This window comes from Canis lupus, chromosome 24, assembly GCF_003254725.2.
Source record: "Canis lupus dingo isolate Sandy chromosome 24, ASM325472v2, whole genome shotgun sequence".
In the NCBI taxonomy this organism is placed as follows: Eukaryota; Metazoa; Chordata; class Mammalia; order Carnivora; family Canidae; genus Canis; species Canis lupus.
The window spans coordinates 14370238-14391413 of NC_064266.1; the positions used below are offsets into that span (position 1 = coordinate 14370238).

The 21176-nt window shown below is 38.8% G+C and overlaps 1 protein-coding gene across 1 annotated transcript in view; it reads left to right on the forward strand.

The window, feature by feature from the left end:
- HAO1 (hydroxyacid oxidase 1) overlaps positions 1-19899 on the forward strand; it is a 48314-nt gene extending 28415 nt beyond the window's left edge. The window contains exons 4-8 of the mRNA XM_025469340.3: positions 1574-1749; positions 10252-10343; positions 16554-16712; positions 16821-16890; positions 19152-19899. Coding sequence (XP_025325125.1) covers positions 1574-1749; positions 10252-10343; positions 16554-16712; positions 16821-16890; positions 19152-19222 — 568 coding nt within the window. The 3' untranslated portion in view covers positions 19223-19899. The remainder of the gene's footprint in view (positions 1-1573; positions 1750-10251; positions 10344-16553; positions 16713-16820; positions 16891-19151) is intronic.
- The last annotated feature ends 1277 nt before the right edge of the window (positions 19900-21176 follow it).

Below are 21176 nucleotides of genomic sequence, written 5' to 3' on the forward strand. Positions count from 1 at the left end.
TGACCAAAAAAGTGTCAGTTAATTCAAATTAGGATGAACACAGAATAGCAAAGGCTATGATAAAATGTCCAACCCTAAATGGTTTGATTAAAAGAAATGCCCAAATATTTCAGCTAAAGTCTGGACCAAAGTGCAACAAATAGATGGGTACCAGTATGACTTTCCTGAGGTTAGAATTTTCTATGATTAAAGATGGCCATCTGAGTCAATGAAACTATAGAACAGACTATTCAATCCTTATTGAGAAAACTTTGCCAATAGCCTGAACAGAGTTTGGTGGGATGTGAATGTTCATGCCCGTATGATATATATACCATGTAAGGCGTGCAACCAGCTATTTCAACTGAAAGTATACTAAAAACATTAAGCCTAGTTTGTATTGAAGTAAGTATTTTAAAAAATTAAAAATAGTGTGCTTATGTATTTATATAAAAATTGTTATAGTCATTGCTCCCAAATCCTTTATATGTTCAATGGCAGAGCTAGTAGAAGGAAAGAAAGAGCTATGGCTAAGCCAGAGATTAATATACAGCTGTACTTTTACCCAAATTGGAGATTGGCTAGCTGTGTAATTTATAATGTGCAGAAAATCAAGGTGAATCCAGGTCACTGTCATCATTCAAAGACAGACTTTCAGAGAAATGAAGTTTGCAATTAGATTTGAGTCTGTAGGCAGCTAGGTCACAGGGTTGATGCCACTGTGTATCCAGATGGTCATCTATCCAGTCAGTGATCAGAGGTACAAGCAGAAAAAAACTTTGTCCCTAGTTCAGGGAACTGCCAAAATCTAGTCAGGATATCAGGATCTTAAGCCAAGAGGAAAGATTTTAGGTGTAGAGTGAGCCAGTAGCAGAGTCTTACCAGTAAGTTAGAGAAATCCTGGTCTAAGTTGGGTCAGTAAAAGTAGATACAGGGAAAGTGGGGTTGTGTCTCAGTCTGGGTTCCCCTAGGAGAAGACTATCAGTCAGTGATTTAAATGCAAGTAGTTCCTTTGGAAAATGAAGGGAATACTGGTAGAGGAGTGGGGAAGTGGTGCAAGGGAGGGAAGGCAGCAAACAGTGGGCATGTTGCCAAGATAGCTCTGACTATAGGCAACTGAACCTTAATCCTGATGGGAAATTCTGGAGATCATGTATAACTGATTTATTTTATAAAAACATAGCCTAAGACATACATTAAACTTTAAGTGACCAATTAAGTCCACTTGATTGACACATTTGGCCTGGAATCTCTCTCTCTTTTTAAAAAGATTTTATTTATTTATTCATGAGTGATAGAAAGAGGCAGTGGCAGAGGGAAAAACAGGCTCCCTGCTCTGCAGGGACTCAATCCCAGCACCATGATATCATGACCTGAGCTGAAGGCAGATGCTTAATCAACTAAGCCACCCAGGCACCCCAGCCTGGAATCTTACATCAAAACATGGAAATATGTATGCAACTGAACCTATAGATGGTTGAGGAACATCCAGTTGATCTGAAAAGAGTGGCATTTCATTTTTCATTGAATGAGTCATTGTAAAATTATCTCTAACTTTGGGAAGGTTCTCATTTTATGTATCTCTTTATTTCAGGATGAAAAATTTTGAAACCAATGATTTAGCATTTTCTCCTAAGGAAAATTTTGGAGACAACAGTGGACTTGCTACGTATGTTGCTAAATCAATAGACCCATCGATCAGCTGGGAGGATATTAAATGGCTGAGGGGGCTGACCTCACTGCCAATTGTTGCAAAAGGCATTTTGAGAGGTTTGTGTATTTCTTATACTGATCTTATGATTCTTTGTAAATATGACCATGATATGTTTAAAAGAAGAAAATCAGGAAAAATTAACGTGGAAATCTAAGGAGACATCCCACATCTCAATTCTCTCTGTTGACTTGAGTAAATAGTTCTTCATTCTTAGTTAATACACTGAAAAGCCGGGCTCCCGTGAAGTAAAAAATTACCTTCATGGTAACATGGAATACTGTTGCCTGATTTTGAAGCCATCACTAAATCAGGGAGTTTGACAAGATCTAGACAAATGGTCTTGAGTTTATTGCTGTGTCTGAAAGCTACAACAAACTGCTCTCAGACCAAAAAGAAAACCAAACTGATATCATGACAACCAGATCTGTTTCAAGAGCCTTTTCTATTTTTCTCTTGTTCCATGCAAATACCAAAGACTAGCACTGATTTTTGAGTGTGGTGAATCCCACATCATCTCCTTCTAAAGAGGCTGACTACAACATTAAAATCCTCAAATATCACATCATGGGTATTAAGAAACTTGACTGCTTCCCCAGTATCCACATGTATTCAAATCCCACAGGGAGGTACCGATGACTTCAGTAATTTGGAGTATAAATGCATTCACCCACAAAAATGTTTTCTTGCCTTAGAAAACATTTTTTTCAGTTGATTATATAGAAAACTGCCAAAAACTTATTTTAAATGTGAATATTTAAGCAAATGGCTCTGAAATGAGAGACTCTATTAACTTATCTCAGGGTCAACAACAGCTTCTAATCACAACATTTCATCCGTGTTATTTGAATATGTGAGTCACGTGGCCCTATTTATAAAGCTATAGGCATGCCACAGGCTTTGTTTATTTAATCTTAAGGATGCAGAAATGAAGTTAAAAAAATAAAAGAATGGACCCAGTAAAGCTTTTAAGTAGTGGAGATATGTTTAAATCCAGATCTGTCTTAATTTGTGCTATTAAAAAATACTGTTACATTCTTCCCTGTTAGTCATACATAGTTCTAGTTCAAAATTTCTGTGGATTATATACTGCAAAGAGTAGATCTTAGTGTGAGAGACACCTTTCAACAACAGTTTCACTTACTTGACTGGTATCCATATTATCAGCCATGATTGTTAGAGCTATTAACCTAATGGTTCTGCCCCATTCATTCATTCATTCATTTATCCATTTAGTTATTCACTCACTCAGGCATTCATTTTGTAAACATTTATCATGCTTAATGTGTGCTAAAGTTGAAAGTAAAATAATAATTTGAGGTCCTTGGCCCAAAGGAGAGCCCATTTTTGTAGGAGACAGACATGTAAACAAGAATTTTGGGGGCAGTAAGATGTTACAGGTGCTGCATACAGACATGCAGCATTAAGGTGGGGTATAAAATAGGGAATGGAAATTTAGAAGAGTGGTTTAGGGAAGGTTTTATTTCAGAATGAAAGATAATGCCTGAGTTTCCCTTGATATCAAAAGACGCAGACTGGAATAATGGCAAAATAAAGCAGTCTGAGTAACACTTTATGAAACATGTAGGCTTTAAGATATTTGAGAACCACTGAGGCTCCTGATCAGGGAAGCAACCTCATCAGATTAGCATTTTAGAAAATCAAGCATTGTATAATGGACCTAATGGTGGCAAAGTTGTGGTCAGGGGGACATTTAAGAAATGGTTATTGTCCAGGCAAGAGATGATGGTGGCCTACCTCAGGAAACTGAGAAGGTGTGATTGAATTAGAAAATTAATGCCATTCCAAGTATTTAATTCACTCTCATCACATAAGTGGCCGAGGGCAAATGGCTTAAAACACCAAAGAAGAATGAAGTTTTTAGTCTTATCTCCTATTTGTCTGCATTAAATAGGGAACATATATAAGAATGAGGTTATTTAATTTTTTTTTAAGATTTATTTATTTATTCATGGGAGACACACACAGAGACGGAGAGAGAGAGAGAGAGAGAGAGAGATAGGCAGAGACATACGCAGAGGGAGAAGCAGGCTCCATGCAGGGAGCCCAATGTGGGACTTGATCCTGGATCCCAGGATCATGACCTGAGCCCAAGGCAGGTGCCCAATCACTGAGCTGCCCAGGCATCCCGGTTATTTAATTTTTTAACCAACTTTTCAATTTAGGATTTGTAATATATACCATTTTCTACAACTCTGTCCTCTAGGATATGATGCAAATCTATTCAATTAGACTTCACTATCATGTGCTACATTGAGAAAATACTCTGGCTTCTAGAACTTCTTTCTGTGGTCATCTTACCTAGAACCACCACCCCCACCATCACCTCTTTTTTTTTTTTCTCACTCATATGAATCATATGACATCTTTCCACATATTTCATAATGTTTTACACACAGTAGATAGACCAAATGTTTATTGAGTAGAATCCTCAGTGAAAACTATGAGTCTATATAATTAGATAGAGCTCAAAATCAAGAGAAAGAGAGATGGAGCATTTGGCATTTGAAAGGAAATAACTTATTTATACATGCACAGTTTACATTGTCTAGTTTTTCTGTAACTATTTATTTCATTTATTTAACAAACAAGAATCATCTCCATGACAACTGCATCAAGTAGTGCACAAACTCAATCTTGGGGGTGGGGGCAAGGAAGGAGTAGGGCAAATTCTGGGAAATCCAGTTCTCACTATTTCACAGATCTTCATCCAGAAGTCACATGGGTAGACTGAATGTCACCCATCCTCTTTCATTTTCCTTTGACCAGAAAGGTATAGATTATGTTTGCAGGAACATGAAATCATGGGAGCTGGAAAGACCTCAATGAAATCCCCCCTTACCACCATTTTAAGAATTGTATCTTAACGAATGCAAATTGAAGTACAAGATATAATCTCTTGCTGTGGTTAAACTCTGCCCTTGGGAAACTTCAACACAAACTCCAGGGATATATATGAGATAGGATTTGGTCTTCGCCAAAACTCATGCTAATAAACAAATGACTTTATGTACAAAGGCATAATGCTTTTCAGAATTGTTTTAAAATTTAAAAAAAATTAAACTATTCTGTGGTATTTCCATAGTGGCTTTTTGTTTCTCAAAAACTGTAATTAGCTCTTTTCCTATGTACGTTTCTTCACAACACTCTCAAAGATATTCACTCAGTGTTTCCAGATTGTGCTCAAAACTGCTGCCGTGCACCTAGGATTTAGTTACTAAATTCCTGTGAGATAGCAGAGCCCTGAGTCCAAAGCTCCAAAGGCTGCAGGGTAAATCTTGAGTACTTATATTTCACTTATTTTTTCTGATTAAATATAGAAATAATATATCAGTAAGATAGCAAACAGTGCTATCCTCTACTGACTGTTGTATTTGTCAATCAATTAATGTATTAATTGGTAAATTAACATATGTGGAATGCCATAACAGTAAACTTTAAGGATTAATGAAAATATGAAGTTTTTCTAAGTCAGAACATTTTCACCCTCCTGTTAAAACACACTGTTTTCCTCTCTGGGTTAAAATAAAATGTAAAACTTGGACCAGGTTTCATAGGCAACTAATGAAAGGGGTTCATATTTGGTCATAAATTATTCTTACTTTGCCTCTCTGGATACTCATGATCTTATCTTCTGAGCAAACCATTCTATCATTTCCCCCTACATTCCCAGCACTGTCTAGAAAACCTGGAAAACCACTTGAAATGACAGGAGATGAAAAAACTGTTGCTTAAGTAGCATTTACTTCAAATGAAAGGCTCTTTATAATCATAATCCTGACTAGGATGAAAATTTATTGTTATAGACAAAGCTCAGACTTGCCAAAAGCATCCAGCAAATGGATTTTCCTTCACTTACTCATTTTCTGAGTTTACACTTCCTGCACCATCAGATGAAATTAATAGTAACAGTTAATATTTATCTGAGTGCTCAACATGTGTCAGGCTCTTTCTAAACACTCCTTAAACTAACTTAATCCACAGGACAATCTTATGTAAATTATTATCCCTATTTTATGATTTTGGACACCAATGCACAAAGAAATTAAGAAACTTGCCATTTACATAGTAAGCAAGTGGCAGATACAAGATTCAAATCCACGTGGTCTGATTACTAAGCCGAAGCAGTTCGTCATTTTTTCATACTGTATAGGATCAGCTTATTGATAATTTTCAATTTCTGAAAATATAGGTTGTAACAATTCTGATTTTTTTCTTTTGATTTGATGTTTTGATATCATGTACACAATTAGACAGCCAAAGCAAATGTCCCCAATTCCAAACACATTTTACTTTGTATTAAGGCCGTATTTTTGGAGGATCATTTTCCCAAACATGTTTTAAGTTGATAACATATTGGGCTTCTTGTTCCAAATGATGGACTTGAGTACATATGTACCCTCTCATCAAACCCACAATGCTGCTGAAATTAACATATGTCTATAACAACAAAGCAAAGGAAGATGAGGAGCACACACAGCAGAGAAACTGAGAGAAATTTATGAGAGAAACAAAATGTAAGGGAACGTGTTGATATGAGGGAAATGCAAAGAAAATTGCCCCTCAAGATAGGCTCAGAGAGAGCCCTGGAGGGACAAGTGAGATTCTGCAGTTGATGCTGAAGAGGGACTAGATGTCTAATCTGCAAGTATGACAAAGATGGCAGATGAGAAGTGCAAAAGAAAGCTAGGGGATTCATGGGAGCTCTATTTGTGAAGCTCTTACAGCAGCCAGCCATCCTGTCTTCCCTCATCGCTTGTGCAACAATGGGCAATTTGGCATAGTAGCTCAATCCTTCCTAAAGAAATGAATGGATGGCTGGGACACCTAGGGGTGGATAACACTTAAAATATGACATGATGCTGTTTTCAATCCTGACATTTGAGGAGCTCACAGTCCAGTAGCCCCTTAGTTAACATTCCTTGTTTTGTCTCACATGGAGCTCCAAGAGTTTCTACTCTAGGCAAAGACTTGGAAGGAATAAAAATGATTTACAAAACAGTCCAGGGAGCCAAAGCAGTGACCCAAATCTTTCTTCCTTAAATATAAATGGAAAATGTAGCATCACAAGGCATATCGGAAACACCAAAACATAAAAGGCCAAGATAAATCTACAAAAAAGCTGATCCCAGAGGAAAAAGATAAAACAAAACAAAACAAAACAAAACCACACAAAAAACTCAAAAAAAGAACTTAAAAAATTCTAAATCATAGACTCAGAGAAGCTGAAAGTATACCTAAATAAGAAAAGTCTGCAATGAAGAGAAAATCAGAATATTAAAAAAAACAGCTCTCAAAGATGAAAAACATGATTTCTGGAATTAAAAATGAAGTTACTGATTTAACAAGAGAGTCCATGACGTTTCCCAAAATATAAAAAACAATAAGACAAATGGAAAACATGATTAAATGAAACAGAGTCCTGAAGACCCTTTAAAATGTCCAATATCCAACTGATAGGGGCTTCAGATAGAAAATATAGGAAAGAGGCAGGGAGGGAATTATTAGAGAAGCAGTGTCTGAATGTTTAGACATAATTCATTAGACTGAGAAAGCAAATTATAATTTATTATATCCCCTTATTAAATTTCAGGGGGAAAATGGGCATAAAGAAGGAAAACGAACATAACATAGGCTATTAACAAAGAGTGGGGGCCAAACTAACATCAATCTTCTTGTCAGCAACAACACTAGAAGACAGTGGAGTAATGTCTTTAAAGTTCTAAGGAAAAGGATTTTCAACCTAGAATATTATACCTAATCCAATCACCAAAGGTAAAAGTAGCTATTTAAATGCTCTGTAAGTTACCTCCCACGGATCCCTTTTTAAGAGCTTGCAAAGGAATGAATGTACTACACACAAATGAGAACTTAAGCCAAATGAAGTCATAAATTAGACTTCAAGGAATTCAACTCACAGAGAGTAGGAGCAATCCTATAGGACGAAGGTCCGCAGTCAACCTTGAGAGTAATCAGAGTAAGATGGAGAAAGAAGATAAAGAGGGGATGTCTCCAGAGGGAAAATAAGACTGTCAGGTAGACTCCTTACTGAATGTGGAGCCCAATGCAGGGCTCAATTTCACACTTTGAGATCAAGACCCAAGCCCAAACCAAGAGTCAGATGCTCAAATGACTGCACCACCCAGGCACCCTATAATTGGAAGATAGTCTTAAGGCTCATGGTAACTAGAGGAAAAAGCGGTGGGGGGCAGGGGTGGTGGAAGCAATTATAGATCCAGGAAAATAAAACATGTATGGTCCAAATATGAAGCAACATTAAAATTTAAAATAGGAATCAATCAATGGGATCGGGGCAGGGAGTGGGGAATCATCTCTCAATCTTGGTGCTAGGGCCTTTTCCCTGTGGGTGACTCAGAAGTTTCCAAGAACACTTCACCATCTGCAGTGAGTGCATGCTTGGATTAAGACAGATAGCCAAATCAGTGTTACAGAAACATGAGATTTTATATTTAATATGAAATAAGTAGGGAATATCAATCATATATTGAATATATAACAAAATGCGTAATACAACACAGGCTTGGAGGTGAACAGATAGCATATAAGGTAATTAGTTGGTAAACACTGCCACTTCATGTAGCAGAACACCTTTCATACGACTTCATTGTGTTTTTTTGCTCATCATAGCACCTTTCTTAAAGGTGGATCCTAACAAGAACAATGCAAGTACATGATGTCTAGGTCAGCCCTGGTTGCTGTAACAAAACGCCATAGACCGTGTGGCTCACACAACACACACTTATTTTCTCATAGTTCTGGAGGCTGGAAATTTGAGATTAGGGTTCCAGCCTAGTCAGTTTCTGGTACAAGCTCTTCCCTTAGGTTGTAGAAGTCGCCTTTTCCCTGTGTGCTTACATGACCTGTTCTTTGTATGAGGAGGACCTGGGGGCATGGGGGTGTGCAGGATTGGCCAACAAGCTCCCCAGTGTTTTCTTATAAGGGCACCAATACCCTCGCGAAAACCCCACTCTCATGACCTCATCAAACCCTGCTGACTTTCCAAAGGCACCGTCTCCAGATATCATCATACTGGAGGTTAGGGTTTCAACATATGAATTTGGGCGGGGACACAGGCATTCTGTCCATAAAACATAAGCTTAACATTTCATCTACCTATAATTTTAGAAGAAAAATAATGCTACCATCATTTTTTATGGGAATATTTAAAAACCAGCAGTCAATAAAGCACAGCTTGTAAGATGATGTTTTTAGCCAAATTTTTGTTTTAAAGATTTTGTTTATATATTCATGAGAGATGCAGAGAGAGAGAGGCAGATACATAGGCAGAGGGAGAAGCAGGCTCCCTGTGGGGAGCCAGACGTGAGACTCGATCCCAGGACCCTGCAATCACGACCTGAGCCGAAGGCAGATGCTCAACCACTGAGCCACCCAGCTGCCCCTAGATAAAATTTTAAAATAGTCAGAATTAGAGGTTCTTTTATGAGTCTTTTAAAATTATTCCTAGTCAGATCTACCCTTGATTCCCATTGCTGAATTTATGAACATATACAATGTTCAGTGTTCTGTATCCACCTGCTTACATTTCCTAATGGTTTATTGGGAGCATGCTGAAAATAATAGTTCAAAACATAAAATACAAAAAATGTGTTAGAAATTGGTTTGAAAAGAGTTCATGGATTTGGTAATTTTGTGTCTGTTTTTGTAAACCTTTGCTAATATCATTTATAGCAAGCAATAAAGATCAAGATTTGCTCTTAAAAATTGGTTTGAGAGAATGTTACTCTATTTTAAAACTATATTTTAAGAAGTTAGCATATTTTGAAGCATGAGTAGAAATGTAGTGTATGATTTTAATTTTTATATATTTTTATAGACTTCAATGGCAAAACCCATTTAATTATAGAACAATAGAACTTAAGATAATTATTGAAGATATTAAAGAATATTTTTGGAATAGACTTGTTCCCTCCATGTTACTCTTCAGGTGCTTGACACTCATGTATTCTTTTATGCTATCCAAATTACAGAGGAATAATTCTGCTAAATGGTATGCTCTTATTAATAATAATAAAAATACTTAGCAGGGGTGTTTTCTTGTCAGAGTAAATAAATTTTAACTGCATGTCAATTTGCTGTCTATTGAATATTTTATGTCATGATTCAATTGTTATAAGTGCTAATATTTTGGTGAAGGAGACTGTCACTACTCTTCTAGACCTAAACTTTGATGTCTTTCTATGCTAAATGTTTTGAACAAGGTATAGATGTGTGAGGTCAGACTCCCTTTGACTGGCACCTTTCACCTTTTAAATCCAAGCATTCTATTAAATAGCCTTTTTTTTAAATTTTTTTATTTATTTATGATAGTCACAGAGAAAGAGAGAGGCAGAGACACAGGCAGAGGGAGAAGCAGGCTCCATGCAACGGGAGCCCGACGTGGGATTCGATCCCGGGTCTCCAGGATCGCGCCCTGGGCCAAAGGCAGGCGCCAAACCGCTGCACCACCCAGGGATCCCTAAATAGCCTTTTTTATACAATGTCTCTCTTGCTCTTTCCAGGTGATGATGCCAAGGAGGCAGTTAAACATGGTTTGAATGGGATATTGGTGTCGAATCATGGAGCTCGACAACTTGATGGGGTGCCAGCCACTGTGAGTTTCAGTAAATGCTGAGATTTCCCTTTCGAGTTCTCATTTCCATCACAGTTTTGACTATATCTATGCCTGGCTCTTTTCTGTGTATTTTTTGTGTGTGAACACTCCTGGTAAAATATGTGCATATAATATATGAGGCCTTGGATTTTAAATTTAGTGGTATATAACTACCTAAATTGGATCATTAATTAATCCAATACATTTATTTGTAAACTTATAAAAGTCACTGTTAAAAAATAATGAGTCCTTTGTCACAGAGATTATTCTTGTGTTCATAGGTATACTGAAAGGTATAATGTAAGTTAAAGTATGAAAGAAATGATTATGTCATGAGAGTTAGAGGAACTAACAGACAATTGTAATTATAAAAGGCTTGGGTAGAGAGTTTGAGGTCATTGGTATAAGAAGTCAGGAGGAGAGGAAGCCTGAAATTCCTGTGGTTATGGGCGTTGAGAAGCTGAGAGAGAGGGTAGGTGGGTGGGGGGAAGGAATAGAAATTCTAGCACCCAGGTAAGGGGAGGTCCCCTGCAAATTGGCTCTTCTGCTTGAGCTGTGAACTAGCTTGGCTGCATATTAGAATCATCTGGGAAACTTTAAAGAATCCTGATGTATAGGCTACACAATAGATCAATTCATCAGAATATCTGGGGGTGGGGGGCATAGGCACCAGTATTTTTTAAAGTTACCCATGAGATTCCAGTGTGCATCTATGGTTTTTCAGACACTGTACACACTGTACCAGGCAAGTTAGAATCCAGAATCTAGATATAAAAGTAAAGCAAAGTGCCTTGAAAAGACATGGGACTGAGTTAAAACTGTGAAGGAGGGACACCTGGGTAACTCAGGGGTTGAAGGTCTGCCTTTGGCTCAGGGTGTGATCCCGGGTCTGGGGATCCAGTCCCACATCAGGCTTCCTGTGAGGAACCTGCTTCTCCCTCTTCCTATGTCTCTGCTTCTCTCTCTGTGTGTCTCTTATGAATAAATAAATAAAATCTTAAAAAAAAAAAAACCCAAACAACAAAAAACTGCGAAGGAGAGCAATTTGCCCCAAGACGGTTTTCAGATGTTATCAGAGTAGTTCAGTCATGGTTTTTGTATGGATGGCTTTAATTGGGATGACCAGTGAATTTATTCGAACAACTGGAATTACAGTAGGACAAATAATTTTGTCAAGTAGTAGTGGTTTACTGTCATTGAACTAGCACGTTGATTTAGATAAATCCATAAACCACTTATATGGGTCTTAGGACAGACCCTAAACAACTATGGGGAAATATCGGATGCCGTCCATATATGTATTCACAGTTTTTCCTAAAGCACTAATGGCAGGAATGAATCTCATCTTTGCACACTATAGGATCACAGGGTCGAGAATCAAATCACAAAACTGGAAGTTTTCAGTCCTTTCCAGTTCAGCTTTACTTATAGAGACTCATCTTCTTAGGTGATATTAAATGTTGCCTTCAGGTAAAGAGAAGTGGAGAATGAAGACTTCCTCTGGGCACGGAGGAGAAGTTGGTCATAGCTTGAGGCTCTTTTGCAGATTTATGCCTTTCTTGTGTATGAAGACATAGACTTAGTGTGCAGGCCAAATTAAGTTTGTTTTCTAAAAATAAAATCTAAATCTACTGAAATCAAATCTAACTAGATTTTAAGGGGAAAATATCTAAATGGAGTGGTTTATTTCCCTCTGGCTGAGGGGATATGGAAACTTATCTAAAAGAGCTTTTTGAGCTGTGGTCTTCGAGACTGTTTTAAAAAAACAATGACACTCCCCTTTGCATGCTGTGTGAAGAGAGGAGATGCTTGCTTGAGTTTTGCCTCATACTTTAGAGCACATTTAAGGCCTATGATGGTGAGAGAAATGTGAAATTAGATTCAGTTTACAGTGAAGACATTTTTCCCTCAGTGGATAGGTTTTCAGATGAGGAGCAAAGAGTTACAAATTGAGTTCATGTCAATGTTCCTACACTCAAGATAATAATGTGGCCAAGATTGCCCTTAAAGATGGGTGCCTGGCTGGCTCAGCAGGTAGAGCATGTGATTTTTGACCTTGGGTCGTGACTTCAAGTTACATGTCGAGTGTAGAGCTTACTTGAAAAGAAAAGAAAGATTGCTCTTGAAGTAATAGTGAACAAAATGGCAGCATCAAATTGATTTTCAAAATCCATAGTTCTGGATCATCTCAAACTAGGGTCTAAAGATGGATTCTCTGGAGTCTTTGAACCCTAGGATTTTTTTTTTAACATTTTTCATTTTTGTTTTGATGCTAACTGAACCCAAACTACCTTAAACTTAAAAATATGACATTCTTTTCTAGTTAAAATGTTCAACTATAAAAAATTTTCATGAAATAACATTTGGGTTGTTAAGTCAATCATTTCAAAATTAAGTCCTTGGGCCTGTTCTATGAGATCTTAAGAGATTTTATTTTTCCTTTTATTTATTATTTATTATTATTGTTATTTATTTATTTATTTATTTATTTATTTATTTATTTATTTTTTAGAGAGTGATTGAGAGAGAAAGCAAATGGGTGTGGAGGGCAGAGGAAGAGAGAGAGAGACAGAATATTAAGCAGGCTCCATGCCCAGTGCAGAGCCCAATATATGGCTTGATCTCACGACCCAGAGATCATGACCTGAGCCAAAATCAAGAGTTGGGCATTCAACCCGCTGAGCCACCCAGATGCCCCTATTTTTCCTTCTAAAAGGTAACCATGCAATTCTACCTTTGAGAAACAGTTGATGTATTAATTAGCTTTTGCTGGGTAACAAACCACTCTGAAAGTTACTGGCCAAAATTCAATAGCTGTTTATTCATGTCACAGTTTTGTGAGTTGCAATTTGGGTTGAAATCTGCTAGAAAGTTTTTCTGGTGTTGGCTGAGCTTACTTGTATGTATGTGGTCAGCTGCTGGGTTGAATAGGACAGGCTGGTGGAGGGTAATTTCAGCAGGGATAGTTCTGTGTTGTCTCACATCTAGCACAGTAGATAGGCTGGTTCTCACAAGGTGGCAGGTTTCCTAGAGGGTAAGTGCAAAAGTGCAAGTCCTCTTGAGACTGAGGCCTAGGACAGGCGTGCTGTAGCTTCTCTCTGTTCTGTTCTCTCTATACTCTATTGGTGAAATCAGATCCTAAGGGTAGTTTAGATGCAAAGGATGGGGAAATAGACTCTTCTAGCCTCATTTCTCTTCTCTCTGGGAGGAACAGAAATATCACATTGCAAGGAAATGGAGATAAGGAGGGAAATAATTGCAGCCATTCTTGCAATTGTGAACAATCAGTCAAGCCTATAGGAACCAGTGATTTTCCAAGCGTGCTTAGTAGAAACCCCATCCAGGACTGCCTGGTAAAGTATAATGGGTGGGGTGGGGCAGAGAGTCAAGAGAAGATTTTTGGATAGTAACCTGGACTCTGATTCTTTGCTTTTAACTAAAGCAGCTCTGGCTTTATCTGCTTTTGTCTATGTTCAATTGCTTTGGTTTGAAACCCCCCCCCCCCCCGCCTTTTTTAGGGAGAGAGACAGGAAGCTGGTTGGGAGGGGGCAGAGGGAGAAGGAGAGAGAGAATCTTAAGCAGATGCGGGGCAAAATCTAAGGACCCTGAGATCAGGGCCTGAGTTTAAATCAAAAGTCAGCTGCTTAACCGCTTAGCCGAGTGAGCTGCTCAGGTACCCTGCTTTGGTTTGAAACCTTTAAAGGACTCCATACCCAAAACATCAGCTATTGGGAGTATCCTGATGGAGGCTATGGGAAGACAGAAAGGTGGGTACTCCTTATGAGTAATTTTGTGGGACAGAGAACATCCTGAAGAGTGTGACTTAGGCAGGAATGGGAAAAAGGCTCATTGTAAGTCACAACCCTGTGGGAGTCTTTTTGGGTCCGTTAGGCCATCTAGCATAGTGACTTGAATATATAGGGTCCTCAATAAAGGACCTAAGTCAGCAAATGGATGGATGAGTTAGCCAGTATATTGGGATCTTAGTGTATTTTCCTATAGATTAATCCCACCAGAGGTGAGCCCACAATTAGTTGTCTAAAGAATCACTAAGGAAGGAAAAGTCTAAATGAATGGTTTCTCAGATGTGTAGCAACCTGGAAAGAGGAAATGTAACAGTCATAAAATAGTGGATTTGTCTACTGTATTTACTTTTTTAATCTCCTCTGATCAGAATTATTTTCTGAAATATATACCTTGTAAAACGACAGCTACAGAAAGAAAAAGAGGGAGGATAGGAATGTTCAGCAATGAATAGAACATCCTTGTCCACAGACACACAAAACACCAATCTGGGTTCCGTTTTTGTAGCCCAGAATTCACATTTTAAGTATCCTTATTAGTTTCCTTTTGGGCCAGGTTGGGCGTTGGAAATAACGTAAACAGACTTGATTTGCGTGACTTTGAAAATGTGTATTGCGCTCAAGCTAGCTAATATTTTTCTTTGGTTTTGGTTTCAAATGGGGAAATACGCTTAATTATAGCTTGCATCATCTCTTGGAAATTGTAGCATTTATATGTTGATGTAACTTGCTTGACTGTAAAAGGAGGACTATGTATAGGTAAAGGGACATATGTAAATGGATCCAAAGCATGTTTGGCAAGGCAGAAAAGCCAAAAGGAAAGGGGGAAAATCATGTTACCTGCCAAACACTAAGGGGCTGCAGGCCAAAAGTTGCCTTCACTTCCTCCAAATCTGTAGCAGGATTTGGTCTTCAGCCTGTTACATAAAATTCTCTTTAAGGTTAGCCTCTACAATTTTGGGGGAGAAGTGGGAAACCTTTGGGTGATTTTAGCACAATCATGACTAGAAAAACTGCATTCGAATGTGTGGTAGCTTCTTCAGCATGCATTTTAAATGGAGATTGGACTTAATTTTATACTTAGCTATTTTGGAAAGAAATGTGGATAATTCCTCCAGATTTTACCTACCAGTCACCTTGGGAATTGTTTCGATTCTAAATGTAAAGATTTACATAAAAAAGAGACAATTGTATCAGCTATTAGCTATTAACTCTATTGGCTATCAGCCAACTCTATTAGCTATTGCCACATGATGCTATGAAACAACAGACTCCGAACTCAGTGATTTAAATCAACAGTCATTTATTCCCATGAAACTTTGTGTCAACTGGTGTGGGAGGCAGGATGGGGGGAGCAGTCTGCTGATCTGGACTTGGTACTCCTTAGGTAGCTGTGCTCCACATTTCGTGTCCAGCTGGGCTTAACTGGGCTAGCTCTGCTTCCTGAATTCCTGAATATTTATTCTGGGGATCCAGCTAAAGGGAAAGCATTGAGCAGGGGGTGCTCCTCTCATAGCACATGCCAGAGAAAGTTGACATGCATAAGGTCGTTTAAGGCCTAAGCCCAGAGATGGCACTCTGCCACCTTTGCTCACATGTTATTGGCCAAAGTAAGTCGCAAGGCCAAGGCCAACGTCAAGGAACAGGCCAGCAGGAAACACTGCAAAGTTACCTTGGAAAAAGAGTGGTTTCTGAGTGCTGTGAAGGATCAAGAACTGTACTGCAGTCCACCAGATCAACCTCTATGAGTCTCTTGTATTCTCTGGTGCTGATATAAGCTCATCGTCAATTGTCAGTCAAGACAAGGACCTTCAAGGTGCGTGTGGTCATAGTCCTTTTAAAGCAAGAAAAATATTTTCATAGAGAGTTCCTCTCATATATGGCTGGATGCAAAAGATATTGGTCAGGGAAATCAGAGGATAGATTTTTCATTGCTAGCCCTGCTTGTATTTTTATACACCCACCGCTTCCACTACCAATTGAGTATTAATTTTAACAGCTGATTTTCAATGAGTAAATAACGTACAGAATAATTTATATGAGCAAGATACTTGTATGCATACTACTATGCATTTTATAAAGCATAGCTATAGAAGGTCATTACATGTATTAAAATTTTGTTTATGTTTTTTTTTAATTGTGATTTTTGAACATCCAGAACAGAAAAAAAAAAAAGTCTTGAACTTCGAAACACAAATAAGTCACTCAACTCCAAATTTAGTTGGTGTTTTAGTTACTGACATTTGCACCCCTTTTCTTTCACGAAGAGGTATTTTTACTGTTGATTCCATACCTGCTTAGCTGCTTTCACACAAAACCCTTGTCAGATGGTCAATGATGATGGGGATTGAGTTGGCTAACAATTCAATATGCATACTATCGCATTATTGACCTCTCCTCCCCGCAGATTGATGCTCTGCCAGAAATCGTGGAGGCTGTGGAAGGGAAGGTGGAGATCTTCCTGGATGGAGGTGTTCGGAAAGGCACCGATGTTCTGAAAGCTCTGGCCCTGGGAGCCAAGGCTGTGTTTGTGGGGAGACCAGTCATCTGGGGCTTGGCTTCACAGGTAATTGGAGGACAACAAAATAAATATATAAAACAACAATGGTGAGATAAATGCATGAATCAAGTCAGACCGACTTACCTCAAAGATCTGTATCTTTTACTTGCTTAGGGAGAGAAAGGTGTTCAAGATGTCCTTGAGATACTAAAGGAAGAATTCCGATTGGCCATGGCTTTGAGTGGTAAGACTTGCCATTCTCCTTCCCAACTTTCTTTTCTCTTTGTAGGCTTTAAGCCAGGTGGAGAGAAGTAAGCTCAAGGGGGAAGAAGAGGAGTCATCTGGACTGTGATGAAACTTGAAGTTGGCTCCATGCTCACATCTCTAGTACAGAGCACTCTCTGCAGAGAGGAAGTCCACAGGGTGCACAGCCAGTAACAGTCACTTTGCCTCTACCTTTGACAGTCAAAACATCAGGGCTGTTTTGGCAGATGTGAGCACCTGAAGGGTAAATGCTATACTCCTCATCTCATAACACATGAACCAAAAAAAAAAAAAAAAAATCTAACTGGTTAGTTAGCACCTCCCCTGGTGTTTCTACGTGGCATTTCAAACTCTACCTGTTCAAAATGAAACTGCTAACTTTCTTGATTGAACCTGCTCCACCTGAAGACCCTCCAATCTCGGTTCATGTTTGTACCATTGTTTCAAAAATCTCGAGTCATTTTGACTTCTCATTTCTCTCACACAGTCACTTCGACGGGAGCTCTATCTGCATAATGTGATCGGATCCTGACCTCCTTCACTACTGCGATGGTTTCTCTATGTTTCTTCCTAGTCAGAGCCTCTCTCCCCTTGGGCATTGCAGGTCTGTCTATCTTACCTTCCTCTCCCTCCCAGCTTGTTCTGATCACGGCAGTCAGGACAATCTCTTCAAACAGGAATTCAGATCATGCCACTGTTCTGAGAACCCTCCAATGGCTCTTGGTTTGTTTAGTCAGCCTAAATGCTGAAGTCCTTACAATGATCTACAAGACTTTTATGTGGTTTGACTACTGTCACGTCTCTGACCTCAACTCCTGCTACTGTCACCCTTCCTAATTCTGCCCAGGCCATATTTACCTCCTGCTGTTCCCTGACTATGTCAGACATGTTTCATCCTGAAGGCTATTCCATCTGCCTGGGTGCTCTTCTCCTAGATATCTACATGGCTAACATCCTCTAAGTCTTCCCTGAAATTATATTTTCTCAAAGGGTACCATCCTGACCACTTTATTATTTATTTATTTATTTATTTATTTATTTATGAGAGAGAGAGAGAGGCAGAGACACAGGCAGAGGGAGAAGCAGGCTCCATACTGGGAGCCCAATGTGGGACTCGATCCTGGGACTCCAGGATTGCGCCCTGGGCCAAAGGCAGGCGCTAAACCGCTGGGCCATCCAGGGATCCCGTAACCACCCTGTTTAAAATGTCAATTCATCCTCCACCCACCCACCCACTCAACTTTCAGATTTCTTCCCCTGTTACTATTTCATTCTTCTCCCATAGCACCCATCACTTATAAATCGTTTATCATATAATTTACTTCTTAAATTACTTACATCATATATTATCTTCTCCTCTGTAGAATATCAGAAGCAAGAGGCAGGGATCTTTGTCTGTTGTCTTTTTTTTTTTTAAGATTTTCTTTATTTATTTGAGAGAGAGACATCAGGTGAGAGAGAGAGAGAGAGAGAGCGAGAGAGAGAGTGATAGGGTAGAGGGAGAGGGAGAAGCAGACTCTCCACTGAGCAGGGAGCCTGACTCGGGACTCGATCCCAGGACCCTGGGATCACGACCAGCCCTGAAGGCAGACGCTTAATCAACTGAACCACCCAGACCCCCCTGTCTGTTGTCTTTAATGCAGTATTCCCAGTGTGTAGAGTAACTCCTGGCACCCAAAGAGTATTTGCTGGAGAAATGAGTAAAAAATAAACACCATTATTACTAGTGGCTGTTTTGAATTTGACTCAGAATGGACTTCTAGATGCAAAGAATGATTTTGAGTCAATAATCCATTTCTGAAAGTACTGAGGGTTTCCTTTTCTGTGATCCATATCACAGATGGTCCTCGTAGATAGAATTCCCGAGATCAATGGTTTTACTGCTACTGCACTGAGCCTGTGTGGACATAGCCTCAGCAAGAAGAATGCCATTCTGTGAATCCTCACTATGCATTTTAATTTGCTACAGACATATCCTAAAAGAGAGCTTTCAGCTGCTGACTCTCTATTAAATGTGGCAGAAAGAATATACTCTTTGTGTTAATAAAAATATGTGCCAGTCATTTTTGTGTTAAGGACTGTTTAGGTAATAAAAATGGTCTCATGCCACATAAGATTTGGCAAGCCTACCTTGAATCATAAACCTTACATTTGTCAAGTTTTACATTCCTTGGGAAAACGATTACCTGCCTGATTATTATTGCATTCATTTCATATTAAATGTATGCATTATTTTTTCAGGGTGCCAGAATGTGAAAGTCATCGACAAGACATTGGTGAGGAAAAATCCTTTGGCCGTTTCCAAGATCTGACAGTGCACAATATTTTCCCATCTGTATTATTTTTTTTCGGCATGTATTACTTGACAAAGAGACACTGTGCAGAGAGTGACCACAGTCTGCAATCCCCCACTTCAACACAAAGGGTGTCGTTCTTCTCCAACAAAATAGCAATCCCTTTGAGCTCATTGCTTTTGACTTTTCAATGGGTGTCCTAGGAACCTTTTAGAAAGAAATGGACTTGCATCCTGGAAATATATTAACTGTTAAAAAGAAAACATTGAAAATGTGTTTAGACAACGTCATCCCCTGGCAGGCTAAAGGGCTGAAAAACAAAAGATAGCCTTTGGTAAAATTGGAGGTAGCTACACTGAGGTAAAAAGATAATGATCTCACTGTTTATTAACCCACATTGTGTTTAGATGTCCTTAAAGCAGCGTTCCTAAATTGTAAGCTCAGGTTCAAAAGGTTGGATATGCCTAGAGAAACAGGAGATTTAGATTTCCCAACACTGAGGAGTCAGCTCTTGATAGAATTGTGATGAGTTGGTGGTAATTTGTGACTTTCTAGATACTTTTTAACCCCCTGACTTATGCTACTTCTTTAATGTAGATTTCTCTTCCTATCTTTAGTGTTTGCATATATCTGAATGTTTTATGCTATGTATATTGCTTCTTAATCAGAAATAAATAAAGCATTTTTGAAAAGAATCTATCTGGGCCGTTTGTAACAATATGAAATTTAATCACTTTTGTCTCTGAACCCTAGTAACTGCCCTGTTCCTCATTCATTCTCTTATACCTTCTAGCTCTTCTTTATTCTTTTGCTTTTTTTCCCACTTACAGTCATATGCAGGGCCAGTAACATAATTTGGGAAGATCGCGCCAAATGAAAATGTGGCCCCTTTGTTCAAAAAGCAGGAAAAAGACTTTTCTTTCCTTCCACAGTTTCTCTCTTAACCTGTCATGGCATCTTTTATTTGCTATTTAATGAAATGTTTCCTTGGGCATGAGGATGCTCACAGAGCAATTGTAGACCCTACCACACTGTGATGTGCCCTGACTCTTCTGTGCCTGTGCCCAGGACCCTGCCAGGGGTGGACAGCGACACCGTCCCTGGCAGGTGGGTGAGTCAGCCCAGGACTCATTCAGGGTAGGTGGGCAGATAACAGGAGATGGGACATTGTGTGATTCTAGACTCCAAGCCCCTAGCACATGTTTCATTGTCCCTTGGCTTTTACTTATAAAACACAAACTCAAAGATAAAATTATTAAGAATTTCAATCCAACAACTGCAGAGCATTAAATGCAAGTGTGAAGCCCCCTTCTGAGTGTGGAATCTGGTGCAACTGTACTGGTAGTGTGCTTATGAGGCCCTGGTCGCATGACTTAAGTTTATTCCCCAAACCAGGCATTTGGCAGATTAGAGGTGAACTTGGTAGCCAAAGTAATTTTGAAATTTATCACCATCTCCCTGGTTGTTCAACCACTGTGACATATTAAATGAAACAATTGAGAGAATCACTGCCTAAAAATACGATTGTTTAGTCATCTTTCAGTGTTTTATTGAGATGTTTTATTATTTTCAGAACTCTCTCTCTCCTTCCCTCCCTTTTTCCATTTTCTTTAATGCTGGGCCTTTCCTAAATGATGGACACAAACATAGTGCTTTCTTTCTAAAATTATTAATTTAGCCTGATAAAAAAGAATTGTCTAATGTGATAAAAAGGAATAATTACCCTTCAATGTTTTCTCCAAATGCAAAGAAGGAATATTACTGTCACATCAATGGTTTAATGTAGTTACAATTAATATTAATCAATTAATAGGTATATATTAAGTGCCTCTTTGATTCCCCCACCTGATTCAGAAATGCCTTAGATGTTGGCAAGGAATGTCCACTTTGACCACATCATAGTATGTGGTTGGGTGGTGAATACAAAAAGTTGACAACTTTCCCAGCAAGTGGACATCCACACATGGTGTTT